Source organism: Dendrobates tinctorius, unplaced genomic scaffold (genome assembly GCF_039654945.1).
Source record: "Dendrobates tinctorius isolate UK_male_01 unplaced genomic scaffold, ASM3965494v1 ptg000177l, whole genome shotgun sequence".
NCBI lineage: Eukaryota > Metazoa > Chordata > Amphibia > Anura > Dendrobatidae > Dendrobates > Dendrobates tinctorius.
Window position 1 is genome coordinate 2,394,682 of NW_027361844.1, and position 26,373 is coordinate 2,421,054.

The 26,373-nt window shown below is 44.8% G+C and overlaps 1 protein-coding gene and 1 long non-coding RNA gene across 10 annotated transcripts in view; one reads left to right on the forward strand and one right to left on the reverse strand.

Annotated features, from left to right (window-relative positions):
- LOC141054222 (aldehyde oxidase 1-like) overlaps window positions 1-26,373 on the forward strand; it is a 409,838-nt gene that overhangs the window by 223,146 nt on the left and 160,319 nt on the right. For all 9 annotated transcript variants that reach the window (XM_073551460.1, XM_073551462.1, XM_073551454.1 and 6 more), the window contains 2 exons: window positions 13,777-13,939; window positions 17,994-18,080. In XM_073551460.1, coding sequence (XP_073407561.1) covers window positions 13,777-13,939; window positions 17,994-18,080 — 250 coding nt within the window. The remainder of the gene's footprint in view (window positions 1-13,776; window positions 13,940-17,993; window positions 18,081-26,373) is intronic.
- The window catches only part of LOC141054225 (uncharacterized), a 140,436-nt gene that overhangs the window by 25,741 nt on the left and 88,322 nt on the right, over window positions 1-26,373 (reverse strand). Inside the window, exons 2-3 of the long non-coding RNA XR_012221383.1 lie at window positions 13,446-13,608; window positions 11,841-12,033 (exon numbers count right to left, since the gene is read on the reverse strand). This is a non-coding gene — a long non-coding RNA (uncharacterized lncRNA). The remainder of the gene's footprint in view (window positions 1-11,840; window positions 12,034-13,445; window positions 13,609-26,373) is intronic.

The window sequence follows — 26,373 nt, forward strand, 5'->3', positions numbered from 1 at the left end:
CACAGAGCCTGGTTTCTTATGTATTGACTGCAAGGCCTGCCCTGCTGCCAAGTCATATTCACCCCAATAACTCCAATACCCCTTGGAAGAAACACAGAGGAGGGCCTCTTAACCAAAAATGTCCCATTTAAAAGGGGCGGGTCTCCTAGACTTGTAACTTGTAACATTTCCCCTGTGTAGTACACCTCAACCTTTTCCATAACAATTATTTTTATGACCAGCAAAACTACACACCCTTGTTCGGAATCCGACACTGGCTGTAGCAGCATGGAACACATTAACCCTGTTGATCTAGTGGCGGTGGATGATGAGACTTGGAGGAAGGCCTGATTAAAAAATAGGCCCAATTTCTAGGAGCCGGTCTCATAGATTTGGAATGCCCATACACTTGGTGTATGGGCTGTCAAACATTTCCACTGTGGGGTACACCTCAACCTTTTTCAGAACAAGTATTTTACACACAGCATAACTACTGACTAGAGTTGAGCGACTTTTGCTTTTTTAGGGTCGCGTTTCGTTTCGTGAAACCCGACTTTTCCAAAAGTCGGGTCAAGCAAGATCGTCCGATTATAGGGAAAAGTCGGGGTCGTCCCGAAACACGAAACCCAATGTAAGTCAATGGGGAATAAAAGTCGGCAGTGAGAGGAGGACAGGAAACACACCTACAGTGCCCATTTGAATGCCAAAAGCATCAATTCTTCTTACTTAAGCTTGTCAACCTTAATTAACTTCATAATACAAGTTACACACTGAAAAATGGGGGTTATTTGGCTAAATTTGTGGGGGGGAGGGCTGGCTGCAGGTTTTCATGTGCCCTGGGCGAAAGAGCGCCCCTTTAACACATACCACAACTCATCACGCTCCGATACGGCAGAGAAATAGCGGTATAGTACAATGAAAAATACCTCACTTTTTACATCTCATGACGAGGCCCATCTATTTCTCCATACAAAATCATTGGTCCCATATAATGTTTGAAACAGTATATGATGAGCTCCACATAATGCTACAGTATATGTTGGTCCCCATGGATGAAGCTCCACTGTCTTATGGGCCCAAATAATGCTCCAAACATAATGGGCCCCATTTCTAATGCTCTAGTGTATAATGGGCCCTGTAAATGCTGCTCCAGTGTCTGATGTCCACCTTTGGAATGTTCCAGTGTATGGTGGGCCCCATCTATCATTCTCCAGAGTATAGTGCTCCCCAAAAATTGCTGTCCCAACATAGAAAACAATCAAATAAGTCTCCTCGCTAGGGAATCCCTGTACTTGTCTGGACAGGTGCTGTAGCTTGCTTAACAGCTCGCCAGCCGTTATCACGCCCAGTATGGATTGCACGTGATTGCACAAAGGTTAGAAAGGGTACCGTATCCCTGGATAACATGTATGGATAGCGTACACATTCAAAATATATGTCTATACAGCATGAGGCAGGCTCAGACGGTGTTAGGCCCAGTATGGATTGCACGTCATTGCACAAAGGTTAGAAGGGGTACCGTATCCCCGGATAACATGTATGGATAGCGTACACATTCAAAATATATGTCTATACAGCATGAGGCAGGCTCAGACGGTGTTAGGCCCAGTATGGATTGCACGTCATTGCACAAAGGTTAGAAGGGGTACCGTATCCCCGGATAACATGTATGGATAGCGTACACATTCAAAATATATGTCTATACAGCATGAGGCAGGCTCAGACGGTGTTAGGCCCAGTATGGATTGCACATCATTGCACAAAGGTTAGAAAGGGTACCGTATCCCCGGATAACATGTATGGATAGCGTACACATTCAAAATATATGTCTATACAGCATGAGGCAGGCTCAGACGGTGTTAGGCCCAGTATGGATTGCACGTCATTGCACAAAGGTTAGAAGGGGTACCGTATCCCCGGATAACATGTATGGATAGCGTACACATTCAAAATATATGTCTATACAGCATGAGGCAGGCTCAGACGTGTTAGGCCCAGTATGGATTGCACGTCATTGCACAAAGGTTAGAAGGGGTACCGTATCCCCGGATAACATGTATGGATAGCGTACACATTCAAAATATATGTCTATACAGCATGAGGCAGGCTCAGATGGTGTTAGGCCCAGTATGGATTGCACGTCATTGCACAAAGGTTAGAAAGGGTACCGTATCCCTGGATAACATGTATGGATAGCGTACACATTCAAAATATATGTCTATACAGCATGAGGCAGGCTCAGACGGTGTTAGGCCCAGTATGGATTGCACGTCATTGCACAAAGGTTAGAAAGGGTACCGTATCCCTGGATAACATGTATGGATAGCGTACACATTCAAAATATATGTCTATACAGCATGAGGCAGGCTCAGACGGTGTTAGGCCCAGTATGGATTGCACGTCATTGCACAAAGGTTAGAAAGGGTACCGTATCCCTAGATAACATGTATGGATAGCGTACACATTCAAAATATATGTCTATACAGCATGAGGCAGGCTCAGACGGTGTTAGGCCCAGTATGGATTGCACGTCATTGCACAAAGGTTAGAAAGGGTACCGTATCCCTGGATAACATGTATGGATAGCGTACACATTCAAAATATATGTCTATACAGCATGAGGCAGGCTCAGACGGTGTTAGGCCCAGTATGGATTGCACGTCATTGCACAAAGGTTAGAAGGGGTACTGTATCCCCAGATAACATGTATGGATAGCGTACACATTCAAAATATATGTCTATACAGCATGAGGCAGGCTCAGACGGTGTTAGGCCCAGTATGGATTGCACGTCATTGCACAAAGGTTAGAAGGGGTACCGTATCCCCGGATAACATGTATGGATAGCGTACACATTCAAAATATATGTCTATACAGCATGAGGCAGGCTCAGACGGTGTTAGGCCCAGTATGGATTGCACGTCATTGCACAAAGGTTAGAAGGGGTACCGTATCCCCGGATAACATGTATGGATAGCGTACACTTTCAAAATATATGTCTATACATCAGGAGGCAGGCTCAGACGGTGTCAGGCACAGTATGGATTTGACGGCCCAGATTACACAGCGGAGGAGCAGGGAGAGGTAAAGATTGCAAATGCTGGGGCCCTGGCCAAGCAAGGGGGGCCCACTCGTGGGCGTTGGTACTGGCACTGGGCCCCTCATAGTACAGCGGTGTGTCTGACGGCGGGTGTGCACCACCACCGTCAGAAACACTTGATTGCACTATGAGGGACCCTGTGCCAGTGCCCGCGCCCAAGAGTCGGCCTACCCACCTGTCCAGGGCAACGGCACTCGCACGGTGTCGTGCGCTAGGTGGTGACCCCGGCCATGGGGGGGGAGGCAGCACAGTTAGGGAGTTTTAGAAAGTGGCATATGTTGATGTTGGACATTCAACTGATGCAAAAGGCGAAATAGGTGAAGTACCAGGAAGAGGTGGACCAAAGCAAGCCATTTTTCTGTCACCCTATGTGTCATCAGGGGAAGGTGGGACAAAATCCTTGGAAACCCATGCGTGGTTCATTTTAATGAAGGTTAGATCATCCACATTTTGGGTTGACAGACGGGTCCTTTTTTCTGTCAGGATTGATCCAGCTGCACTGAAGACTCTTTCCGATAGCACACTTGCAGCTGGGCAAGCGAGCTCCTGTAAGGCATATTGGGCCAATTCAGGCCAGGTGTCCAGTTTAGCGGCCCAATAGTCAAAGGGGAATGACCTGTGTGGGAGAACATCGATATGGGAGGAAAAGTAGTTTGTAACCATAGTTGACAACTGCTGTCTCCTGTCACTTTCCATCGATGCAGTATTACCAGTTGTGTGAGCGGTATTTGAAAAATCAGTCCACAACATTGTCATGAAACCCCTGTCTCCAACGCCACTTCTGCTGTGTGCACCACGAACACCTCTGCCAAGCTGCCCCCGGCCCGTACGGCTCGTGTGAGAACCATCACCGCTGCTGTGTGCTGGGAATGCCTCAAGCAACCGATTTACCAGAGTTGCTTGTTTATTAGCCAATATTAGGTCAAGGTTCTCCTGTGGCATGATGTTTTGTAAGTTGCCTTTATAGCGTGGATCCAGGATGCTGGCCAACCAGTAGTTGTCATCGTTCATCATTTTGGCAATGCGGGGGTCCCTTTTTAGGATCCGCAAGGCATAATCTGACATGTGGGCCAATGTTCCCGGTGTCAATGATGCACTGCGAGTGCTGGGTGGAGGAGCACTTTCTGGCAAATCCACATCCCTCCAGTCACGCACAAACCCTGTACCAGACCTTGCCACGCCAACATTTTCACTTGCCCCACGAGATGCATCCTCCTCCCCTAAGTAATCATCCCCATCATCCTCCTCCTCCTCCTCCTCTTCTTCCTCCACCTCGTCCAGGAGAGGTCCCTGAGCAGACAATGGCTGAATGTCATCAAGGATTCCCTCCTCCTCATCAACATTGGCTGCAGACGCCTGCTCCTTAAGGTGCGTCAAAGTTTGCATGAGCAGACGCATAAGTGGGATGCTCATGCTTAGGATGGCGTCGTCTGCGCTTACCAGCCGTGTGCATTCCTCAAAACACTGAAGGACTTTACAAAGGTCTTTCAGCTTCGACCACTGCACGCCTGTCAACTCCATGTCTAGTCTCGAAGTGCCTGGCCGTGTATCCTCCCACAAATGCATTATGGCCTGCCTCTGCTCGCACAGCCGCTCCACCATGTGCAGGGTGGAGTTCCACCTTGTTGCAATGTCGATAATGAGGCGGTGGTTGGGAAGGTGGAGCAATTGCTGCAGCTTCTGCATACGAACGGAGTGTACAGGCGACCGGCGGATGTGCGCGCACAGTCTTCGCACCTTCTGGAGCAGGGCTGTTAACTCCGGATAATTTTTGAGGAAGCACTGCACCACCAGGTTCAAGGTGTGAGCCAAGCAAGGTATGTGGCTGAGTTTTGAAAGGGCTATGGCTGCCACAAAATTACGGCCGTTATCACTAACTACCTTGCCTGCCTCAAGATGTACACTGCCCAGCCATGACTCAGTTTGTCGCTTCAAGTACTCGGCCAGCACCTCGGCGGTGTGTCTGTCGCCCAAACACATCATCTGCAACACAGCCTGCTGACGCTTTCCACTAGCTGCTCGATAGGGGGACACATCGTGTGCAACAGTGGCAGCTGCAGATGGAGTGCTCGTACGACTGCGCTCTGTGGACGAGCTGTCGCTTCTGGAGGAGGAGGAGGAGGGTCGAACGCCTACAGCCAACTGTTTCCTAGACCGTGGGCTAGGCAGCACTGTCCCACCACCGCTGTCCCCTGTGGACCCTGCATCCACCACATTAACCCAGTGCGCAGTGATGGACACGTAACGGCCCTGGCCATGCCGACTGGACCATGCATCAGTTGTGAGGTGCACCTTTCCGCTCACTGACTGCTTGAGTGCATGGACAATGCGGTCTTTCACATGATGGTGGAGGGCTGGGATGGCTTTGCGAGAGAAGAAGTGGCGACTGGGTAGGTCATAGCGTGGTACTGCATAGGCCATGAGTTTGCGGAAAGCTGTGCTTTCCACCAACCGAAAGGGCATCATCTCAAACGAGATTAGTTTGGCAATGTGGGCGTTCAAACCCAGTGTATGCGGATGAGAGACTGAGTACTTTCTTGACCTACTCATAGTGTCTGGGAGGGTGAGCTGGACTTGAGAGCTGCATATGGTGGAAGTAGCGGTGGACAGGGCGGACTGAGAGAGGGTTGATGATGGTGATGGAGTTGGTGTTCTTTCTGATGGCCTAGAATCAGTCTTTCGTTGATATAACAGTGGGATTCCCTGACTGCTGTGGCCTTGCAATGACACCTCAACATTTGCTGCTGTGCTAACCGGTGTGCTTACAGTGGGGGAAACAATGTAGCGTTGCTGACTACCTTCGTTGTGATCAGTTGCACATGTGGCACTTGAGGTTTGGTGTTGTGTCCACGCTTGCAAGTGCATGCTGGTTAAATGTCTAAGCATGCAACTGGTATTCAAATTTTTCAGATTTTTCCCTCGGCTAAAGGTCTTTGCGCACTTCTTACAGATAACCTTGGCCTGATCATGAGGATTTTGTTCAAAAAACTGCCACACTGCACTCTTCCTACTTTGGCAGACATTTTGCGGCCTAGCACGCTGTGATCTTTTGACCCTCTGGACAAGCTGTCCAGCAACTCTTTTGATGTTTGGAACCTGTCTTTGGAGTGCTCCGGGCCTGCCAGATAACAGCTGTTGCGATGTCGATGTCTGCTGTGGATGCTCCTCATCTGAGCTATTGGAAGCAGCACCCTCTTCCCCCAATGGATGCCAATCTGGGTCAACAACTGGGTCATCCATCACCTCCTCTTCTATGTCATGTGCACCTTCCTCTGTGTCACCGTGTATGGTGGTATAGTGTGCGGGAAGGGGCACCTGAGTCTCATCAGGGTCAAAATCTGGCTCTGTACACTGCGAGGACAATGTAGTGCTCTGAGTGAATGTACCAGCAGAATCATCCATCAGCGGCTGTGCATCAGTGCACTCCATGTCAGATTCATCTTGGCCTGGGTAATTCACCATTTGACTTGATAATCCAGGCATGGTATGTGAAAACAGCTCCATGGAGTAATCAGTAGTATGGCCTGCATCATCCTTCAATCTTGGTTGGGGTGAAGGACACAAGGAAAGGTGTGGTTCATGAACATGAGCCTCCAATGATGACTCAGTGCTTTTACTTTTTACAACTGAAGAAGAGGAGGCGATCGAGCTGGAGGCTGAGTCAGCAATGTAAGACAAAACTTTTTCCTGATGCTCTGCCTTTAAAAGCGGTTTGCCAACTCCTAGAAAACTAAGCGTTCGAGGCCTTATGTAGACAGACGATGACGCAGGGTCAGCACCTCCTGCATTTGGTCCTATTTTGCTCTTGCCACTACCATCAGATCCACCACCAACACCATCATTACTAGCTGCCAACCCCCGCCCAATTCCACGGCCTCTTCCACCAGCCTTCCTCATTTTTGGTAGAAATGTAGACAAAATCCAACAAACTATATAGTAATGTAAAACAAGGTACAAGGTGTCTATAGGACAGGGGAGTTTTAGAATTTCTGCACACACTTGTGGACAGTGGACACTTGTGGATTGTGTGCGGCCCACTGATATCTGAGCGCTATGTGACACGCTCGATGGCACAGCTGCCTGTGACCAAAGTGACGAGAGGATAATGGAGATTTTGAATCTCTGCGTACACTTGTGGACAGTGGACACTTGTGGATTGTGTGCGGCCCACTGATATCTGAGCGCTATGTGACACGCTCGATGGCACAGCTGCCTGTGACCAAAGTGACGAGAGGATAATGGAGATTTTGAATCTCTGCGTACACTTTTGGACACTGGACACTTGTGGATTGTGTGCGGCCCACTGATATCTGAGCGCTATGTGACACGCTCGATGGCACAGCTGCCTGTGACCAAAGTGACGAGAGGATAAGGGAGATTGGATTGCTTTTAAAAAAGCAGTTTGCGGAGCAGTGGGTAAACAGCAATGCCAGCGTGTCAGGAAGCCTTAGAAGGCAGCCCAACAACCAACACCACTGATACACCACAATATAGCCTCCCCTTGCACTGCACACACAGTGACTTGTGTGTTGTGCAGGCCAAATCGCTAGCAGCAGAAGCAGTTTTTTTTGTCTTCTTCCCTGCCTAACGCTCTCCCTACAGAATCAGCAGCAACCTCTCCCTATACTAAGATCGGCAGAAGTAAGATGGCGGTCGGCGTGCATGCCCTTTTATACCCCCTGTAACACCCACCAAAGCAAGCCAATCACTTGCATGCCCTTCTGAAAGATGGTGGTGACCCGTGCCTATGTCATCACGTTGCCCACAGTGTCCGTGGATCCTGATTGGCTGAAAAAGAGCGCAAAACAAACTTTTGAAACGCGACTTTGGCGCGTAAGTCGCCGACCTCATCCTAGGGTCGGGTTTCGTTTCATGAAACCCGACTTTGCCAAAAGTCGGCGACTTTTGAATTTTTTAGACCCGTTTCGCTCAACTCTACTACTGACTCTTGTCAATAATTCGACACTGGCTGTAGCTGCACAGAACACGTAAATCCTTTTGCTATAGTGGCAGTGGATGATGACACTTGGAGGAAGGCCTGCTTAAAAAATAGGCCCAAAATCTAGGAGCAGGTCTCATAGACTTGGAATGCCCATATACTTAGTGTACGGGCTGTCAAACATTTCCCCTGTGGGGTACACCTTAGCCTTTTTCAGAATAAGTATTTTACGCACAGCATAACTACTGACCCTTGTTAATAATTCGACACTGGCTGTAGCTGCACGGAACACGTAAACCCTTTTGATCTAGTGGCAGTGGTTGATGAGACTTGGAGGAAAGCCTGATTAAAAAATAGGCCCAATTTCTAGGAGCGGGTCTCAAAGACTTGGAATGCCCATACATTTAGTGTATGGGCTGTCAAACCTTTATTTCCTCTGTGGGGTACACATCAACCTTTTTCAGAGCAAGTATTTTACGCACAGCATAACCACCGACCCTTGTTAATAATTTGACACTGGCTGTAGCTGCACAGAACACGTAAACCCTTTTGATCTAGTGGTGGTGGATGATGAGACTTGGAGGAAGATCTGATTAAAAAATAGGCCCAATTTCTAGGAGTTGGTCTCATAGACTTGGAATGACCATACATTTAATGTATTACACTTATGTATGCTTTTGGGGTTCAGCAAAATAGTGTCAAGAAATTGTGTAAGACACTCAAAAAAAAAAATCTACTCAACCGTTCCACATAAAAATTAAATATTTCTCTGCACACTAAAAAGGGATGTTTGGGACCCTTTAAAATTGCTCGATTTTCACACTGTGCTAGGAAAAGGATCTGGCTGTATTGTGCACTGTCAAAAAGCAAATGGAGGAAAAAAAAGGCTCTGGATTGTTTTGCAGTAAAAAAAGCTATTAGCCCTGGCCCAAAAAATGTTCAAAGCCAATTACACCTGGGGCTAGGTATGTACGGCCAATATATTCTACAGGTAGCAGCAGCACCAGAACACGGGAAGGGATTGGACCCTCTTGATGTATGCAATGATATGTATATACACACATACAGTGCCTGTAGGCCTTGCACTGATATGTATAGAGCGACGTACACTACCCTGCCTACCTAGCACTGGAACCTATATACACCGGAATTGGTCCTTAGAAGGACTGATGGTTTATCTGGATTTGAGTAGCTAACGATAGTTGACCCCACACTGACTAATAAATCCCCAATTCTGACCCTATCTCGGCAGCAGCTCTCCCTACACTATCTAAATCCGAAGCTGAATGCGCCGAGCAGGATGGCGTCCGGTCTCTTATACCCCTGTTGATGCTGTTCGGCCAGCCAATCACTGCACGACCACAACAAAGATGGCTGCCGCTTTTCATTGCCTGGCAGACAATCCCTGCATCGTGATTGGGTCTCTGAAGTCCGGCAAAAAAGCTGCGTGGAGACCCGAGTCCCACCGAGTAATCCCGGAAATGCTCGGGAGTACACAGAGTACCGTGATACTCGAGCGAGTAACGAGTAGTGGCGAGCACGTTCGCTCATCACTACCTCTCCAGTCTTCCTCCAGGCTCTAGGACCTTCATTTCCAAATGAAATGAAAAATGTACTTTCATCTGAAAATAACACCTTGGTCCACTGAGCAACAGTGCAGTTCTTTTTCTCCTTGGCCCAGGTAAGATGCTTCTGGCATTGTGTATTGGTCATGAGTGGCTTGACACCAGGAATGTGACACATGTAGCCCATGTCCTGGATACGTCTGTGTGTGGTGGCTCTTGAAGCAATGACTCCAGCAGCAGTCCACTCATTGTGAATCTCGCCCAGATTTTTGCATGGCCTTTTCTTAACAATCCTTTCAAGGCTGTGGTTATCCCAGTTGCTTGTGCACCTTTTTCTACCACACTTTTTTTCTTTCCACTCAACGTGCCATTAATATGCTTGGATACAGCACTCTGTGAAGAGCCAGCTTCTTTAGCAATGACCTTTTGTGGCTTACCCTCCTTGTGGAGTGTGTCAATGACTGCCTTCTGGACATCTGTCAAGTCAACAGTCTTCCCCATGATTGTAGAGCCTATTGAAACAGGTTGAGGGACCTTTTAAAATGCTTAGGAAGCCTTTGCAGGTGTTTTTTGCTAATTTTTCTAATTTACTGAGATAATGACTTTTAGGTTTGCATTGGCTGTAAGCCATAATCATCAATCTTAACAGAAATAAATACTTGAAATAGATCACTCTGTAATGACTCTATATAATGAGTTTCACTTTTTGTATTGAAGAACTGAAATAAATAAACTTTTTGACTATATTGTAATTTTGTGACATGCACCTGAATAATGTGTATTTAGTTCCTTTCTTTGATGGTATCCATAAATTCATTAAAAAAAAAACTATCAGTTTGAAAATGGTGCTGGCCCCACACCTGCGCAGTAACAGCTATCGGTGATAGCTACTTTGTAATACATCTTAGAAAAATCTGCTTTTTTCTCCACCAGGACTGATCTGTCATTCTCAAAAGTCTCACTTCTAATATTTGTGTTCAGTGAAGACAGATTGTTGCATTACTGAGATTGGAGATGACAGCTGCTACTGATGAGATAGATTCTATGTAGACGGGAAATAAGGAGGGAGAAGCTCTGCCCCTATCTCCTCTGTTCTCATCTCTTCTCAATCACCTATTCCACTAATGTAACATTCGATCTTCACCGAATACAGATTTTACCTATGAATTGAGACTTTTGAAGATCATTCCTGGCGGAAAAAAGAAGCAGATTTCTCCAAGATTTATTACGTTTCTTATTTTTTTTCTTGTCTCCAATTGTTAATGAACATGGGACAGACTGTGAAGTATGCTTCATATTCATAGAACGCTCATGGACATTTCTGAATGTGGTGCATCTGATACACAGTATATCGGTATACACACTGACCAGAAATCATAAGGCTACATTCATACGATGAGTATTTAGTTTATGATGTTGCAGATTTTCACCTTTTGGTATGTCATGTTTTGAATAAAGCTGCTTTGTTTTTGATATTTCCTGTTATTTATCTTTGGTAGAAATTAATTGTCATGTGCAGATCACATGCATTTTTAGTGTGTTTCCACATGTTTATTACCTGCGCATTTTCCTCATTGCATTCACGTCTATGGGGAAAATCCAGAAATAACCCACATATTTACCGCAAGAGTAATTGCCATGTTGCGGAGGTCAGTTTACGCTGCACAAAATATAAAAGCACACTGGCATGAAGTTTCTAAAAATCCCATTTACTTTGCTGGAATTATAAGATGCTGTGTTTTTTGCACAGTGAAGATGTGCAGTTTCAAAAACTCACTAAATCCTCATTGTGGGAACTTATTTGTCATTGGTATCAAGGAAAGTCCCTTTATGAGCTAGAATACGTAAAGTAATATTCACCCTTGAATGTTATTTTATGGGGGTTTTCATCTAAATCAGTTACAATTTCTAGATTGGTTAATTTCCTAAGTTGTCATTTTAACGTTTCAAGCATTGGTTTTCTGATCCAGATCCCCAGCTACACATCGACCTAGATTTAAATTGAACATGTCACCTGTTTCCTAAACCATTTGAATCGTGAATCAGAGCCTGGATGCATGATTGCTGCCAGGCATATTTTTCTCTGAAACACTCCAACATTTCAGAGAGAATTTCTGATGCCATCTACAGCCGGCTTCTTCACCACACCACTATAGGTGATTTACAGGTCTTTCCCATACCTTGAGGCCAGTCGCTTGGAGCAGCACTGGATCTTCTAGCTCTAACTCACATGCAAAGAAAAGAAGGATGGCACTCACCAGTCAATGATGCAAGGCTTTATTCAGGAATATGCAGGCATCGGCACGGGAGATATGTGCAGAGTACGGACTACGGCTGTTTCGCGCTGCCGCTCTTCAACGGGTCCTGATCTTCTAACTGTATTTTACCTGAAACCCCTGAGTAGGCAGCCAAGCTCTGATTATTCCTGCCTATGATTTAGGCAGTAGTAATCTAGTGACAATGAGAAAGGAAAGATCGTCACTACTCAGAACCCCGTGGCAGACAGGGGTGGATCCGAACAAAGTGTGTCTTGAATGCAAATGGTAGGAAAAAAGGAGGTGGCACTCTGATGCACATGGATATCCTTAAAGGGAATCTGTCACCCCTTTTTTGAGATATCATATAATGATATCATTCAATTGTGTCACATAAGGATTCCCTTAGTACTTTTGCTTCCCCCTGACCCCGCACCTTTCTTGCATAAATACCTTTTTTATATTGGTTCAGATGTATGTAAACTGCCGCTGTCCAGTCCGCTGGGTGGGGCTTATTCACCTGTTCCCCCCCCTCCCTGTCTTGCTCTACGCATTTCTTCTTGTGTAGAGCAAGACAGGGAGGGGGGAGCAGTTGAATAATCCCCGCCCATCGGACCGGACCGTGGCAGTTTAATACATCTGAACTGATATAAAAAAGGTATTTATGCATGAAAGGTGCAGGGTCAGGGGGAAGCAAAAGTACTAAGAGAATCCTTATTTGACACACAATTGAATGATATCATTATATGATATCTCAAACAAGGGGTGACAGATTCCCTTTAATGAAGGTTGAGGTCAGTTGAAGCGTCAATTAAACACGAAACGTCCAATGTCTAGCAGGAACTTCGCTCCCCAGCTCCATGCTGTAATTGTATGTCCAAGTAAAGTTCACTATGGATATCCATGTGCATCAGAGTGCCACCTCCTTTTTTACTACCATTTAATCTAGTGACAGGTTGCCCTTCAACAAGACATGATGGCTACCAGTTGCCACCACTAGATGTAGCTTACTGCATACATGAATCACTACTGCAGCCATGTATTATAGGAATCCGTCATCCAACTGAATGGACATAGAGTACGGCTGCTGCACAACATTAAGAACAGCCTGGATAATGCAAGGATTTGGGGGTTACTTTAATTCTAATTTAGATCAGGAAAGAAGCTTAATCGATTAATAAAGTGAATAACAAACTTTCATAACTTTCCATGTTAGACACAATAATGAAAAAAAATAAAGTTTAGTTACTCTTTGAGGTTTTATTTACATTTTATGTAATTAAACCAATATGATAAACATAGGTGTGATCTCAAACTTATTTTGTCACAGAGCAAAATATTGCATTATGTGATCTAGTGTAGTTTAACTTTTTGGCATACCTTTAACTGACTGTACTGTAAATGTGCTTAATTCAAAGAAAGAAAATAGACTATCCTATATTAAAATGTCAAAAAATGTAACTGAAATATTTAAAGTTTGCTTCCATGGTCCTGTCCAAAAGGATTGGATATTACCCACAATATTTCTTTAGCAAATCTACCAAAATCAGCAGGATAATATGCATGTTGTACAATGCACTACTTCAAAGAAAAAAAAAATCTACTCACCGTATCCCCTTTTTGCTTCTTCCTTGCTGAGGCTTCTTTAGTCCCGCATCGATCTCTGTTCTTTCGGCTCCATTGATGATTTGTCAATAGGTGGTAAACATAGACAGATCGGGGGTCTACTAAAGCCTCAGTGCAGCAGCATCAGAAGGTTGGAAACATTGAACTGTATAAAAAAAAAAACAATTATCCATAGCTGCAGATTTTGCCGTTGCCAGTATATCCACACTATAATTTAGTTTTAGTGCAGGAAAATATTTAATAATGTAATCTAATATATATTATAAATTATTGTTCAATGACCAGTTTGTATGACCTGTTTTCTATTTGGCAGGCATTGGGATGATGAGATGCTCTCTGAAGCCTGCAGGCAGGTTCTTAATGAAATATCTATTCCACCTTCTGCCCCTGATGGAAAGGTAGAATACAAGAGATCTTTGATCATCAGTTTCTTCTTTAAATTCTACCTTCAAGTTCTGCAGAACCTGGATAAACCTGTAAGTTGTGTTGTATTTATGGCATTCGAGATTAAATGCACAAAAACATGGATATGCATAAAATGAAAGAAAAAACGCGGACGGCACCGCTATTACCGTATATCCTCAGCTGGTGTACGGCATTCGGAGCGCTGATAACTGGCAGCTTCGGGTGCTAGACCTGAGAATTCACAATGCTCTGTATATCCAAGTAGAAATGAGGTCACACTCAACGAGCTGGAGAAGATATTGCTTGATTTATTGGCACATGTTACACATGTCGGGCCGGGGGAGTGACATCAGGAGTGCAGAGGGAGCTGACAATCATCGTTTCGCGCTATCCAAGCGCTTCGATCGTTGTCGGCTCCCTCTGCACTCCTGATGTCACTCCCCGGCCCGACATGTGTAACATGCCAATAAATCAAGCAATATCTTCACCAGCTCGTTGAGCGCAACCTCATTTCTACTTGGTTATACAAAAGCATGGATATATGTAAGTATCCATGAGCAAGGTGTAGTGTCTGCTTTCCTCAGATACTAAGAGTGTTGGAGCTATATAACATCGAAACAGTCAAACTCAGGAGATATGGTCCTCACGATAATGCACCACTAGTTTCGCCTTCTGGCTTTGTCATGGGTCATGTTTCTGGAGTTCAAACGGTAGAAATAGATTTGTGATTAGTAGGGATACAAAAAAATAACACAATAGAAATGATACGCTTGTATGTTCTCCCCATATTTGCGTGGGTTTCTTTTGGGTACTCCGGTTTCCTCCCACATTCCAAAAACATACTGATAGGGAATCTAGATTGTTAGACCTGTCGTGGACAGTGATGATAATGTTTGCAAAGCACTGTGGAATTAATGGCGCTATACAAGTGAGTAAAATAAATTAAAAATAAAGGAGTCATGCCTACAATTGGTAAGAGACTTCTTTACTCAGCGACTACTGCACTACTGAACCCCCTTCAGAATAGCTCTTCATTTATCGCAACCCGATCAGAGAACTGAGCAAGAAGAGTTTGGTGCCGCAGTCCTACATAGCGGGGAGAGTATATTACACACTCACCGCTACTTCATCCATATACATCCTCACCTAGTGCCTGCATGACTCCCTAACTCCTTATTTATTGTGGCGCTCACAATCTGAATACTATATCAGTAAATCTTTGGAGTGTAGGAGCCCATGCAAGCAAAGGGAGAACATACAAACTCCATGTAGAGATGCTGTCTTGGGTATATCCCACCAAGGAGTGTATGTACATAGGACCTCAGGGCAGCAAAGCAAAAGTGTTAATTGATCCACCATGCTCACCATTAATATGTTTGACTTATCCCAAAGCAAAACACAGCAAAATGACATAAAATATTGTTCCTTTGCTGTGTTTCACTTTTGCATTTATTCTAGGGACTTCCAAGATAACGAGGACCCTTGACGTGGGTGGCAAGACTTGTGTATTTTTGCCTTAATATTGAATAAAACCTTAGGCCGGTTTCACATTTGCGCTTTTTAAGCGCACGCACGGCCGGGGGTAGCTCCGCCCCCGAGCCGACTCTCTGCCCGGCGTGCCCGCCCCTTGCTTGTAGCGCCGCCTCCTAGCGGACAGCGGCGCCTGCGATCGGCGCACCCTATCTTTAGCATAGGGTGCGCAGATCGTGCGCAGGCCGTGCGCTAGTTGCGCTTTGACCTGCGCTGCGCACTTTTGACGGTGCGCCGTGCGCGCCAAAATCCGAAAAGTTCGATTTTGGCGCGCACGGCGCACCGTCAAAAGTGCGCAGCGCAGGTCAAAGCGCAACTAGCGCACGGCCTGCGCACGATCTGCGCACCCTGTGCTAAAGATAGGGTGCGCCGATCGCAGGCGCCGCTGTCCGCTAGGAGGCGGCGCTACAAGCAAGGGGCGGGCACGCCGGGCAGAGAGCCGGCTCGGGGGCGGAGCTACCCCCGGCCGTGCGTGCGCTTAAAAAGCGCAAATGTGAAACCGGCCTTATTCACATTATACATCTTTTCCATCTTATTGTAATTTTTTTGCAGCCAGGCCCTTTACTGTTGACTGGGGGAATTGGGGTGCCTGTCCTTGTGGGGTGCACTTACAAAGTGCTGGGCAGCGAGCCTGATCTAATATTATAAGCATCACTAATAAGCTGTGAGCCAGCACTGTGCACTGCCTGTACCTGTGTGACTGGTGCCCTATACAAGTCTTATCCGTGTATATTTTTAATACTAGGCAATCACCCCACAAGATTGGGTTTGAGTGTTTCATCAGTATTTTACACCTGTGCTGCCTCTGCCTTTATCGTGGGGGCTGCTGCATCCTGTAGTGCATTAGTTTTGTAACCTGGTGGTAATAAATGTAGCTGCCTTTTTTTCTGCTATTCTTTTACTTATTCTATTCCCCTTAAAATACATGACCTAACAGTCTCCCTTTTGTTAAAAGCCCTCTGGGGATTTTTTTACCCCTCTACACTAGATACCAGTTCCATCTTTAACCCTCACCAGTATTTTACACATACTCCTCTCCCTATTCCCTAAGGTGCACAGTGACAGCACTTCTTATGGTTCCTGATTTGGATTCCACCACAAACCAGTCATTGATATTTTCAGCTTGTATGCGGCGCTGTTCACACTATGGCCATGCACAGCATCCAGGCCAGCCTAGTAGTGACACCCTTCTATTAGCTCAGGCGGGCTGCCCAGCGCTATCAAAATGCATGCCATGTGAACAGACACCACAGTTTACAAGACCAAATGGGTCCAACTGCACCCTGAATAAAAAGTGCAAAGAACACATTAAAAAATGTGGAGTATTAGCTGATATTTTGGCCAAAATTTTTTAATTAGTTTTTTGCACATTTTATTCAGAGTGCAGTTGGGCACATTTGGTCTTGTAAACTGCGGTGTCTGTTCACATGGCATGCATTTTGATAGCGCTGGGCAGCCCGCCTGAGATAATAGAAGGGTGTCACTACTAGGCTGGCCTGGATGCTGTGCATTGCCATAGTGTGAACAGCACCGCATACAAGATTTTTATTGTGCATTAACATATCAGGCAACCACCCCCTCCATGTATTGGTAGGCTGTGAGCGGTTGTTTCATCGGTATTCTTGCACCTGTGTTGCCATCTTAATTATATGGGTCCACTGCATCCTGATAGTGCATTTGTCTGGAGGCCTGGACGGGTAAACCTTTCCGCTTTTTTGCTGTTTTCTATTATTGGAGGATTTTTAGATCCTCTTTCTGTGCTATTTCAATAAATCAGTTTTCCCCAGAATTCTGGCATAAAACTACTGGAAATGTTCCAAAGCTGAGACTGGGGTTTGTACGCGAGCCCCAACCAACTTCACTAACTTTTTAAAAAGTGAGTGCAGCTTAGTCGGGATGGAGCTTGGCCAAGCACACCACTCAAATTCATCATACTTCACATCACAAAAGTGAGGTAAATCATAACTGGGGTACATTTCTGGCAGAAGCACACAGCAGTTGAATGATACATCAAATTAATTAAGAGGCTCATGCCTCTTAATGAAGAGAGCACTGGAATAAGATGCGCCTAATTCATTAAGGCTAATGAGGAAAAAAAAATGCCAAACACCATCTTAATGAATCGGGGCCATTGTATTATTTTCAACACAAAAAAAATAAGCTGATACACTTTTTACATATTTTAAGCCCGAAGAGGCTATGCGTCGCATCAGAATTTTCTTTTTGGTGTTACTTGACCTTCTTTTTCATGTGCCACCCCTTTATCCCCTGATCTAGACACAAAATATTGTAACATTTTTGCCAGGAAGGGTCATTTTATTGCATTTATAGGTGTAAACATATTTTTCCATCCTAATTTTAGATTGCTTCCCTACAGTTATTATGACTTCTCTCCAATCAGGCCCCTGTAGACTTTTGGAAACCTTCATATTCCACCATGGTGGCTTCAGTTCTTATCAGTACATGAAGAGAAATAAATTGTCTCTAAGACTTTAGTTGTGTTTCTAATCAGTATTAAATAGTTTGAAACTGAAGTCTGAATTTGCACATATGATATTTATTATTTGTCAATCACTCCTGATGTTTTATTTGTAGATCAAATCTTCTATCAAAGCACCAGAGCATCTCAGCGCCATCAAATCTTTTGAGAAAAAAGTACCAAAAACGTTACAGATTTTCCAGGTAACATTTTAGAGAATCGGGTTCAGTGTCTTTCTAACATAAAATGTACAAAGTAAACCTATCAGGAGAGCTATGCTGCCAAATGACAGTCAGAATCAATCAGGCACTAGCTCCCTAATTACAGGCATCTAGGTTTTAAGGATCCCATACACATTAGACTCAAGTCATTTGAACCCCCCCCAATATCAAAGGGTTATGGCAACAGTCTAATGAGCATGGGGGCCCTTGATAAATGATTGTTGGGGAGATACGGATCCAGCATGTCAAATTTCAGGCTGCCAATCCTTTTGTTCTCTATAGATCTGCCACACGGCCTTCTCATAGAGAACACAGGAGCATTTGGCGTATGTCAGAGTTGGTGAGATACCTGCATGCCAAACAATTTGCCGAACAATTGTTCAGCGGATAGCTATCTAAAGTGTATGGGGGCCATACTCTGAAATGTGTCTCCCTAAACACAAAAGTGCAAATAAAGTCTGTGGAGCCTCATTTAAGAGTCTCAAACACGGGACTAGCCAGATCTTCCTCCAGGGAAGGACCCAGCCAAGGGGTGGCTCCTTTCGGAAACCACCATATTAAGTGGCCCTTTAAGTCAATATCCAGCTCTTTACAAGTTTATAGATATGACAAGGGAAATACCCAGGCCAGGTATCCATCCACAGACAGCTGTTTTGGGGTGTTGCCCCTCATCAGTGTGGAGTAGGATTCTGGCTAGAGGGGAGCAAATCCTAGTAGACCAACATCACGAAACAATCACTGACCTCAGGGAGACCAGTCAAAGAAAACACTGCGGCAGCCGGCAAAGGCGCTCAATCAGTGAAATCCTAGGTGCAATGCTCCCTGGCAAATACGAATATGCAAATAAAGTCCATGGAGCCTCATTTAAGAGTCTCAAACACGGGACTAGCCAGATCTTCCTCCAGGGAAGGACCCAGCCAAGGGGTGGCACCTTTTGGAAACCACCATTACCACCATATTAAGTGACCCTTTAAGTCAATATCCAGCTCTTTATGAGTTTACAGATATGACAAGGGAAATACCAAGGCCAGGTATCCATCCACAGACAGCTGTTTCAGGGTGTTGCCTCTCATCAGTGTGGAGTAGAATTCTGGCTAGATGGGAGCAATGCCTAGTAGACCAACATCACGAAACAATCACTGACCTCAGGGAGACCAGTCAAAGAAAACACTGCGGCAGTCAGCAAAGGCACTCAATCAGTGAAATCCTAGGTGCAATGCTCTTTGGGAAATACGAAAACACAAAAGTGAAAGACCTGTAACTCTAGCCTAACTAGGTGGGAAGATTTATTAATTTCTAGTTTGTTACAAATGTATCTTTTTTGAACAAGTGTACTAACTAGAAGGGCTCTCCATTTTTTCGTCATGTTCAAGACAGATAAAGCTGCAGTAAAGTGGCTGTGCGGTGTAATGAGGATAATCTTCAATTATCAGATCAGTGGAGGTCGGATCAGTTGTTATCAGCTCTTGAATAGGTTCTGAACTACAGCTCTCGGCAGTGGTGACTACACCAAGTACAGAGCTGTGCTGTTCATTTCCACCCACTGTTTACATCCATGTGACTCCACATCTGATAAATGCCAATATCAGGTTGTGCCGGTTGTCAGACCCACTCATCTGATACTGATGACCTATCCTATGAACTGATCATTAAAATTATTAGCCTAGACAAGACCTTTAAAACTAATAGCTAGAAAAGTGCCCAATAAATAGCCATTGGTTGTAGTGACGGATGTTATAAATATCTTTATTCTTGAATAGCCCTCCTCTTAGCAGAACACAAGTTATTGCAAAGGCGGAAATTAGCACTGACATAGTGCACATAAAGAATTTCAGCTGTGTGAAAGAGGTTACACAATGCACTCGCCTCCTTCTATTTTTGAAGATGACATTGTGCCTTCAGTGGCCCATTGCTCACACACCTTTCTGCAAGGCAGACAAACACACAGATTTACATAGAAGCAGTTACAATAGTGCTATGTTTTTACATTAATTTAAAAAGTCCCATAATCATTATTATAGCAATCCACTTGGCAATTTTCTCCTCCAGTCACCCAATTATATAAACAGCAGATAACTTATTAATTCACCGGTTCACACAACAGGAATTTGCTTAAAAAGTAACCGTCAATTAAAGGATAACTCTAGTAGTCATCTGTCAGGTTCCATTGTATTAAATTGTCACAAACACACTTCTCAGCCCATGACATGGGTGCAACTGCAAGGGGTTGGTCTACCTCCACTCACTCAATCTTGCATACGAAAAAAACATGAAAAATATCTGGGCTTATAACATTTATAATCCTGTTTCCTGCTGATATTGAAAGTAGCTGGCCTTAGGCTGTGGGAGAGCTTCAGACCATCAAATGGATTAGTGCAAATAGTACAGAAAGCAGCACATATCAAATCCTTGTATAAAAATATCCAAATTTTATTCTATCTTGATTGAAAAAAAACAGCATGTCGCATTATTGCATATATTCCATAGATAACATCTGACAAGGTTCTGGTGTGTTACCGCTCTTAGTCATAGTGAATAATGAAAAAAGTAAAACTAGAAACAATTTAAAACCCTTAGCAACCTATCCTCGGCAAGTCATGATGATGACGATTGGAAGCACATATGTAACTAAACATTGCACCACCCAAAAGTCACTATAAGGCCTCATTCACATGTATGCTACCGATCATCAATCTGTGTCAATGTCTGCATGCTAAAACCCGGGAGGAAAACTCAGAGAAAGCACCTGTTCTGTCCTAGAGACACTCCCAGCCCACAACAGCACCAACAAAAACCTGACCAAAACCAGACGTGTGAACAAAGCTCATCAATAGAGATGAGGGAACATGAACTTAGAGTTCGTACCAGTCAAACTCTGAACACTGACTTTTTCCGGAAGTCTGTTGTATTGTTTGGGTGCCAAATAAAGTTTGTTGAAAGGCTGAAGCACATCCAATCAACAAGCTTTTAGGCTATGGGCCCTTCTAGAGCCATCACAGCTATGCCAAGTATTGGGACTAAAGTTGAGTTGGATACTTGAACCTGAACTTCCATGGGTCCGATCTGTTAGGGTTGGCGGAACGCACCAAATAAAATATAACAGTAAGGTGCGTTTGCGTTTGCAACCCGGAGTCCACTGTGCAGAGATGGTATACTGCTGCTCGATAATGGCGAACACTGACTGAACACCTGCGGGGTAACTGCTGATCCGGTGTGTACAGGAGCGAACTCTGTTACTGCACAGAGCCGCAGAACACAAGTGCTGGAGTCTGTTAACTTCACAGGGCTCAGCAAGGTGAACACTAGTTAAGAGATACAGGACTCTGCCCCAAGGACGCAGGGGTAGAGTCCCTCTAGTCCCACTAGCGTTTGACACAACTGCAATGCCTAAACTAAATAATATAGTCGCACCACGTGCGCAATGCACCGGTTCAGCAGATGCCACTAACCACCCAGAGCGGGGAGGTAAGCGCTTGAGTTGCGCACGGTGCCGCTGTGAGGAACGCTGCTGCACATGCGATCCAGTGGTGCCTTGTGCTGACTGCCGCTAACACTTGTGTGGAGATCGGGATGCTCTGTGGCACATAGATTATGCCACTACTGGCGCTGACTATCTCCTTAAACCCTAACTCATACACATCCGAGGGTAGGGGTCTCATACATCGGTCATCACACACACAACTAACCATCAGAGTCTATATTAGCGCATGGCCTTGTATAGCAGCGTCCTTCCGGGACCTTCCTGATGGTCCAATCCGAGCTGCTTGAGGACCTGAGTATGTGACCTCCGACCTCCAATGAGAGGTTGCCCCACGGGCATGCTCAGTAGGCTGCAAAAAGGACTTAGCCTCTGGAGCTGCTCTCTGCTGTCTAGTGCGAATTGCTAAAGCTGGACCAGAGGTGGCAGCAGCAACCAACCTGACCACACTAGCTTGAGCAAGACGCTGGGAACGACGCCTTTGCTGAGCAGCCTCCTCTGCAGTCGGGACTGAATGGGAGACCACAGAAGGCAAAGCTGGGGATTCCTCCTTTGCAGAGGTCGGAATCCGATGCCTAACACGATCAATTCTACTCATCAGCTTACATATCCAAATTAGTAAGAAAGATAGTAAATTCATAATCAAGGTTAATAGATGAATTACTAATCTGTTTTTTTTTCATACCATTAGTATATCTAGTGTTTAATTTCAAAATCCATGATACTTTCCTCAAAAGCCCCTGTCTGCGCCAACTCCACCTCTTGGCGGACAAGTGACTTTTTTGATGTCATAAAACATAAAATACTTCACACTAGTATAAGGGGGTGAAGCATGAGAAGGATGAGAAAGTTTATCTCCTCTGCTCCATGCCCGGAACCATATAGCTGAGCAGCAGGGTTGTCAGGGGGAAGACTTTTGTACCTGGACTGATTGCATCATGGTCCTGTCAGTAGCAGCGGGGAGCAGGAAGTGGTGCTGCACAGGAAGAAAACCGGGCATAGAGGGGGAAAAGCACGTGCACAAACCTCAGAGCAGCCTGGGCAGCAGTTGGGAGAGTACACTGATGCAGACCGGAAGAGAGACAGAGCTCCCGTTCACAGGGCAAAGACCGGGGTACCGCGCACAGAGACTGCAGACCATGAGTACATGAGGCCGTGTAATGCAGTGACAGCAAAGGTGCATCCTGATCCCTGTGGAAAGACTGAGACCCGCGCAGGCGGAGGCCTGTATTGAGACTGTGGCTCGTATAGAGACTGAGGCCAATGCAGAGACCGTAGCCTATGACTATGTGAAGCTTGAGTCTGCAGTGACAGATGAGGTGTGTCCTGACCCCGTATAGAGACTGTGCCCAGTTCAGAGACAGCAGTCTGTGCAGAGACATCAGCTAGTGCGGAGACAGCAGTTTGTGCAGAGACAGTGATCCGTGCAGGGACCGTGACCCCCGCGCGTAGCCTCGGTACCCGCAGTGCTGGTGCAAAGCCTGTGATTCCTGCTGAGAGATTTAACAAGGGACGGAGTGTTGTTTCCCCTGTGAGAGGCTGTTGTGCTTAGACAAGACTCAGAGCAGAGGGGACAACGTTTGTCCAGTACCCCCTCTGCCTCCTGCAGTAACCCTTGAGACCACAGTGGAGGATTGTAAAGACCATAGAGTACAGATAGACTTCAGACAACAAGCACCGCTGGTGATTCGGTGCCAACGTGGGAGAAGTCCAACTCTTCAATCAAGACCCCTTCAGACTGATAAGTTCCTTCATAAGAAAACTCTGTATAATACTGTTTAATTCTGTTTATGCCTTTTCGACTGTGTTCCTATTACCAATACTTGCACTGTTATTTTGCCAGTGTTAATCCCTGTAAATAAACCTCCCCTTTAACTGTTGGTCTGTCTGTTCCGTGGTGACATACGCAGCTCCTGCACTTTATTACACTAGCACCATGCTGTTCTACAAAGTAATTGAGAAACAGCGCTAAGATAAATCACAACACAAACAGAGCGGTACCTTCGTTCACATGGAATGCGAGATGATTGAGAAGAGTCCTGGCTCCAAAAGTGACCCAATGCAAAAGCAACAATTCCAGCAGCGATAGTTCAGACAATGAAGCCCGCAGTCCAAATCCACGAGACACAGTTCACCGTTTCTAGGCAACAGTTCAGACGGACCAGACTGGATTCGGGTACCTACTCTCAGGTCCTTTAGAGTGCAGGTCACAACCGTGAGTATCAGACGCTGTCCCGGCCGGTGACAGACGTCCCCCTACACGCGAGGCAGCCGCTAGAGGCGGCGGATGCACAGCGCGTATAAGTTCAGAGCCAGCAAGGTGCAGCGATCCCTGCAGGACCTTGCGTGACGTCACGGTCACGTGGATAACCACGTGACTGGCTACTGAGCGCGGACTAGACCACAATACTGTCTTACGCGTTTCGGAATCGTCAGATTCCTTCCTCAGAGATGGTCCATAGAAGTCAAATAAGCACTTATATACCCACGGGTTCCCGCCTCTGTGTTCATACATTAAAAGCAAACAATTCAATTTCACTGTTTAAACCATTGGGAGCCAATGTATTCATTTCAAATATCAATCTGCTTTCTTCCCTTGACATTTGTTGGATAAAGTTACCTCTCCTCAAACTTTTTTTTAACTACTCTTATACCGGTAACTTGGATATTCTTAACGGAGCCTCCATGAAAATTAGTAAAGTGATGTGAAAGGGGATGGCCAGCAAATTTGTTCCCAATATTGCGCAGGTGTTCAGCTATCCTTACATGCATCGGGCGTATAGCGCGCCCAACATACAATTTCCCACATGGGCAGGTGATCCCATACAAAACCCCTGTGGTGTCGCATGTGATGAAGTCTTTAATTTGTACCTCTGCAAATTTATTGGTGATCACCAATTGTTTTTTAATAGCCAGTTTTTTACAAGGACCACATTTTTTACATGGAAAGAAACCGACTGGTAATTTTTCTCGATTTAATGCAATATTGGTCAGAGGATTAGAGATAGGGGGGCTATCATATTGCCCAGATTTTGCGCCTTCCTAAAGATAAACCTAGGGTCTGTCGGCAAAGATTCCCCTATGACTTTGTCATTCCTCAAAATATTCCAATGCTTCTGCACGATTTTTTCAGGACAAATTGCACAACAAATTTTGTGGTTAATTTTCTCCCAATACCCTTGTAAAAATAAAAAAAATTGTTTCCAAAGTAATTTTTTTGTGAAAAAAGTAAAATGTTCATTTTTTTTCCTTCCACGTTGCTTTAGTTCTCGTGTAGCACCTGAAGGGTTAATAAATTCTTGAATGTGGTCTTGCGCATCTTGAGGGGTGTGGTTTTTAGAATGGTGTCACTTTTGGGTATTTTCTGCTATATTGACCCCCCCCAACTCACTTCAAATGTGAGGTGGTCCCATAAAAATTGTTTTGTAAATTTTGTGGGAAAAATGAGAAATCGCTGGTCAACTTTTAACCCTTATAACATCCTAACAAAAAAACATTATGTTTCCAAAATTGTGCTAATGTAAAGTAGACATGTGGGAAATGTTATTTATTAACTATTTTGTGTGACACCACTTTCTGATTTAAGTGTACAAAAATTAAAAGTTTTAAAATTGCAAAATTTTTGCCAAATTTCCATTTATTTCATAAATAAATGCAAGTCATATTGAAGAAACTTTACCACTAGCCTGAAGTAAAATATGTCATGAAAAAACAGTCAGAATCAGTGGGATCCGTTGAAGCATTCCAGAGTTATAACCTCATAAAGTGACAGTGATCAGAATTGTAAAAATTGGCCTGGTCATTAAGTGCCAAATTGGCTCTGTCACTAAGGGGTTAAAAACCCTTCAGAGCCAACCATGTAGCATAGTAGCATAGTAACATAGTAACATAGTTATTAAGGTTGAAGGAAGACTTTAAGTCCCTCTAGTTCAACCCATATTCTATCCTAACTTGCCCTAACATGTTGATCCAGAGGAAGGCAAAAAAAAAAAACCTCATGTGGCAAACAGTAAGCTTCACATTGGGGAAAAAAATTCCTTCCCGACTCCACATACGGCAATCAGACTAGCTCCCTGGATCAACGCAACATCAAGGAAACTAGTGTATATACCCTGGAATATTATACTTTTCAAGAAAGGCATCCAGTCCTTTCTTAAATTTTATTAGGGAAACACTCATTACAACATCATATGGCAGAGAGTTCCATAGTCTCACTGCTCTTACAGTAAAGAATCCGCATCTGTGAGTGTGCTTAAACCTTCTTTCCTCCAGACGCAGAGGATGCCCCCTTGTCCCCGTCACAGGTCTAAGAGTAAAAAGATCATTAGAAAGGTCTTTGTACTGTCCCCGCATATATTCATACATTGTAATAAGATCACCCCTAAGCCTTCGATTTTCCAAACTAAATAACCCCAAGTGTAATAACCTGTCTTGGTATTGCGGACCCCCTAGTTCCCTAATAACCTTGGTCGCTCTTCTCTGCTCCCGCTCCAGTTCAGTTATGTCTTTCTTATACACCGGAGACCAGAACTGTACACAGTATTCTAAGTGTGGTCGCATAGTGACTTATATAGAGGTAAAATTATGTTCTCCTCATGAGCATCTATGCCTCTTTTAAAGCATCCCATTATTTTATTTGCCTTTGCAGCAGCTGCCTGACACTGGCCACTAAATGTGAGTTTGTTGTCCACCCATACACCCAGGTCTTTTTCAGTGACAGTTTTGCCCAGTGTTTTACAATTAAGCACATAATTATACAACTTGTTTGTTCTACCCAAGTGCATGACCTTACATTTA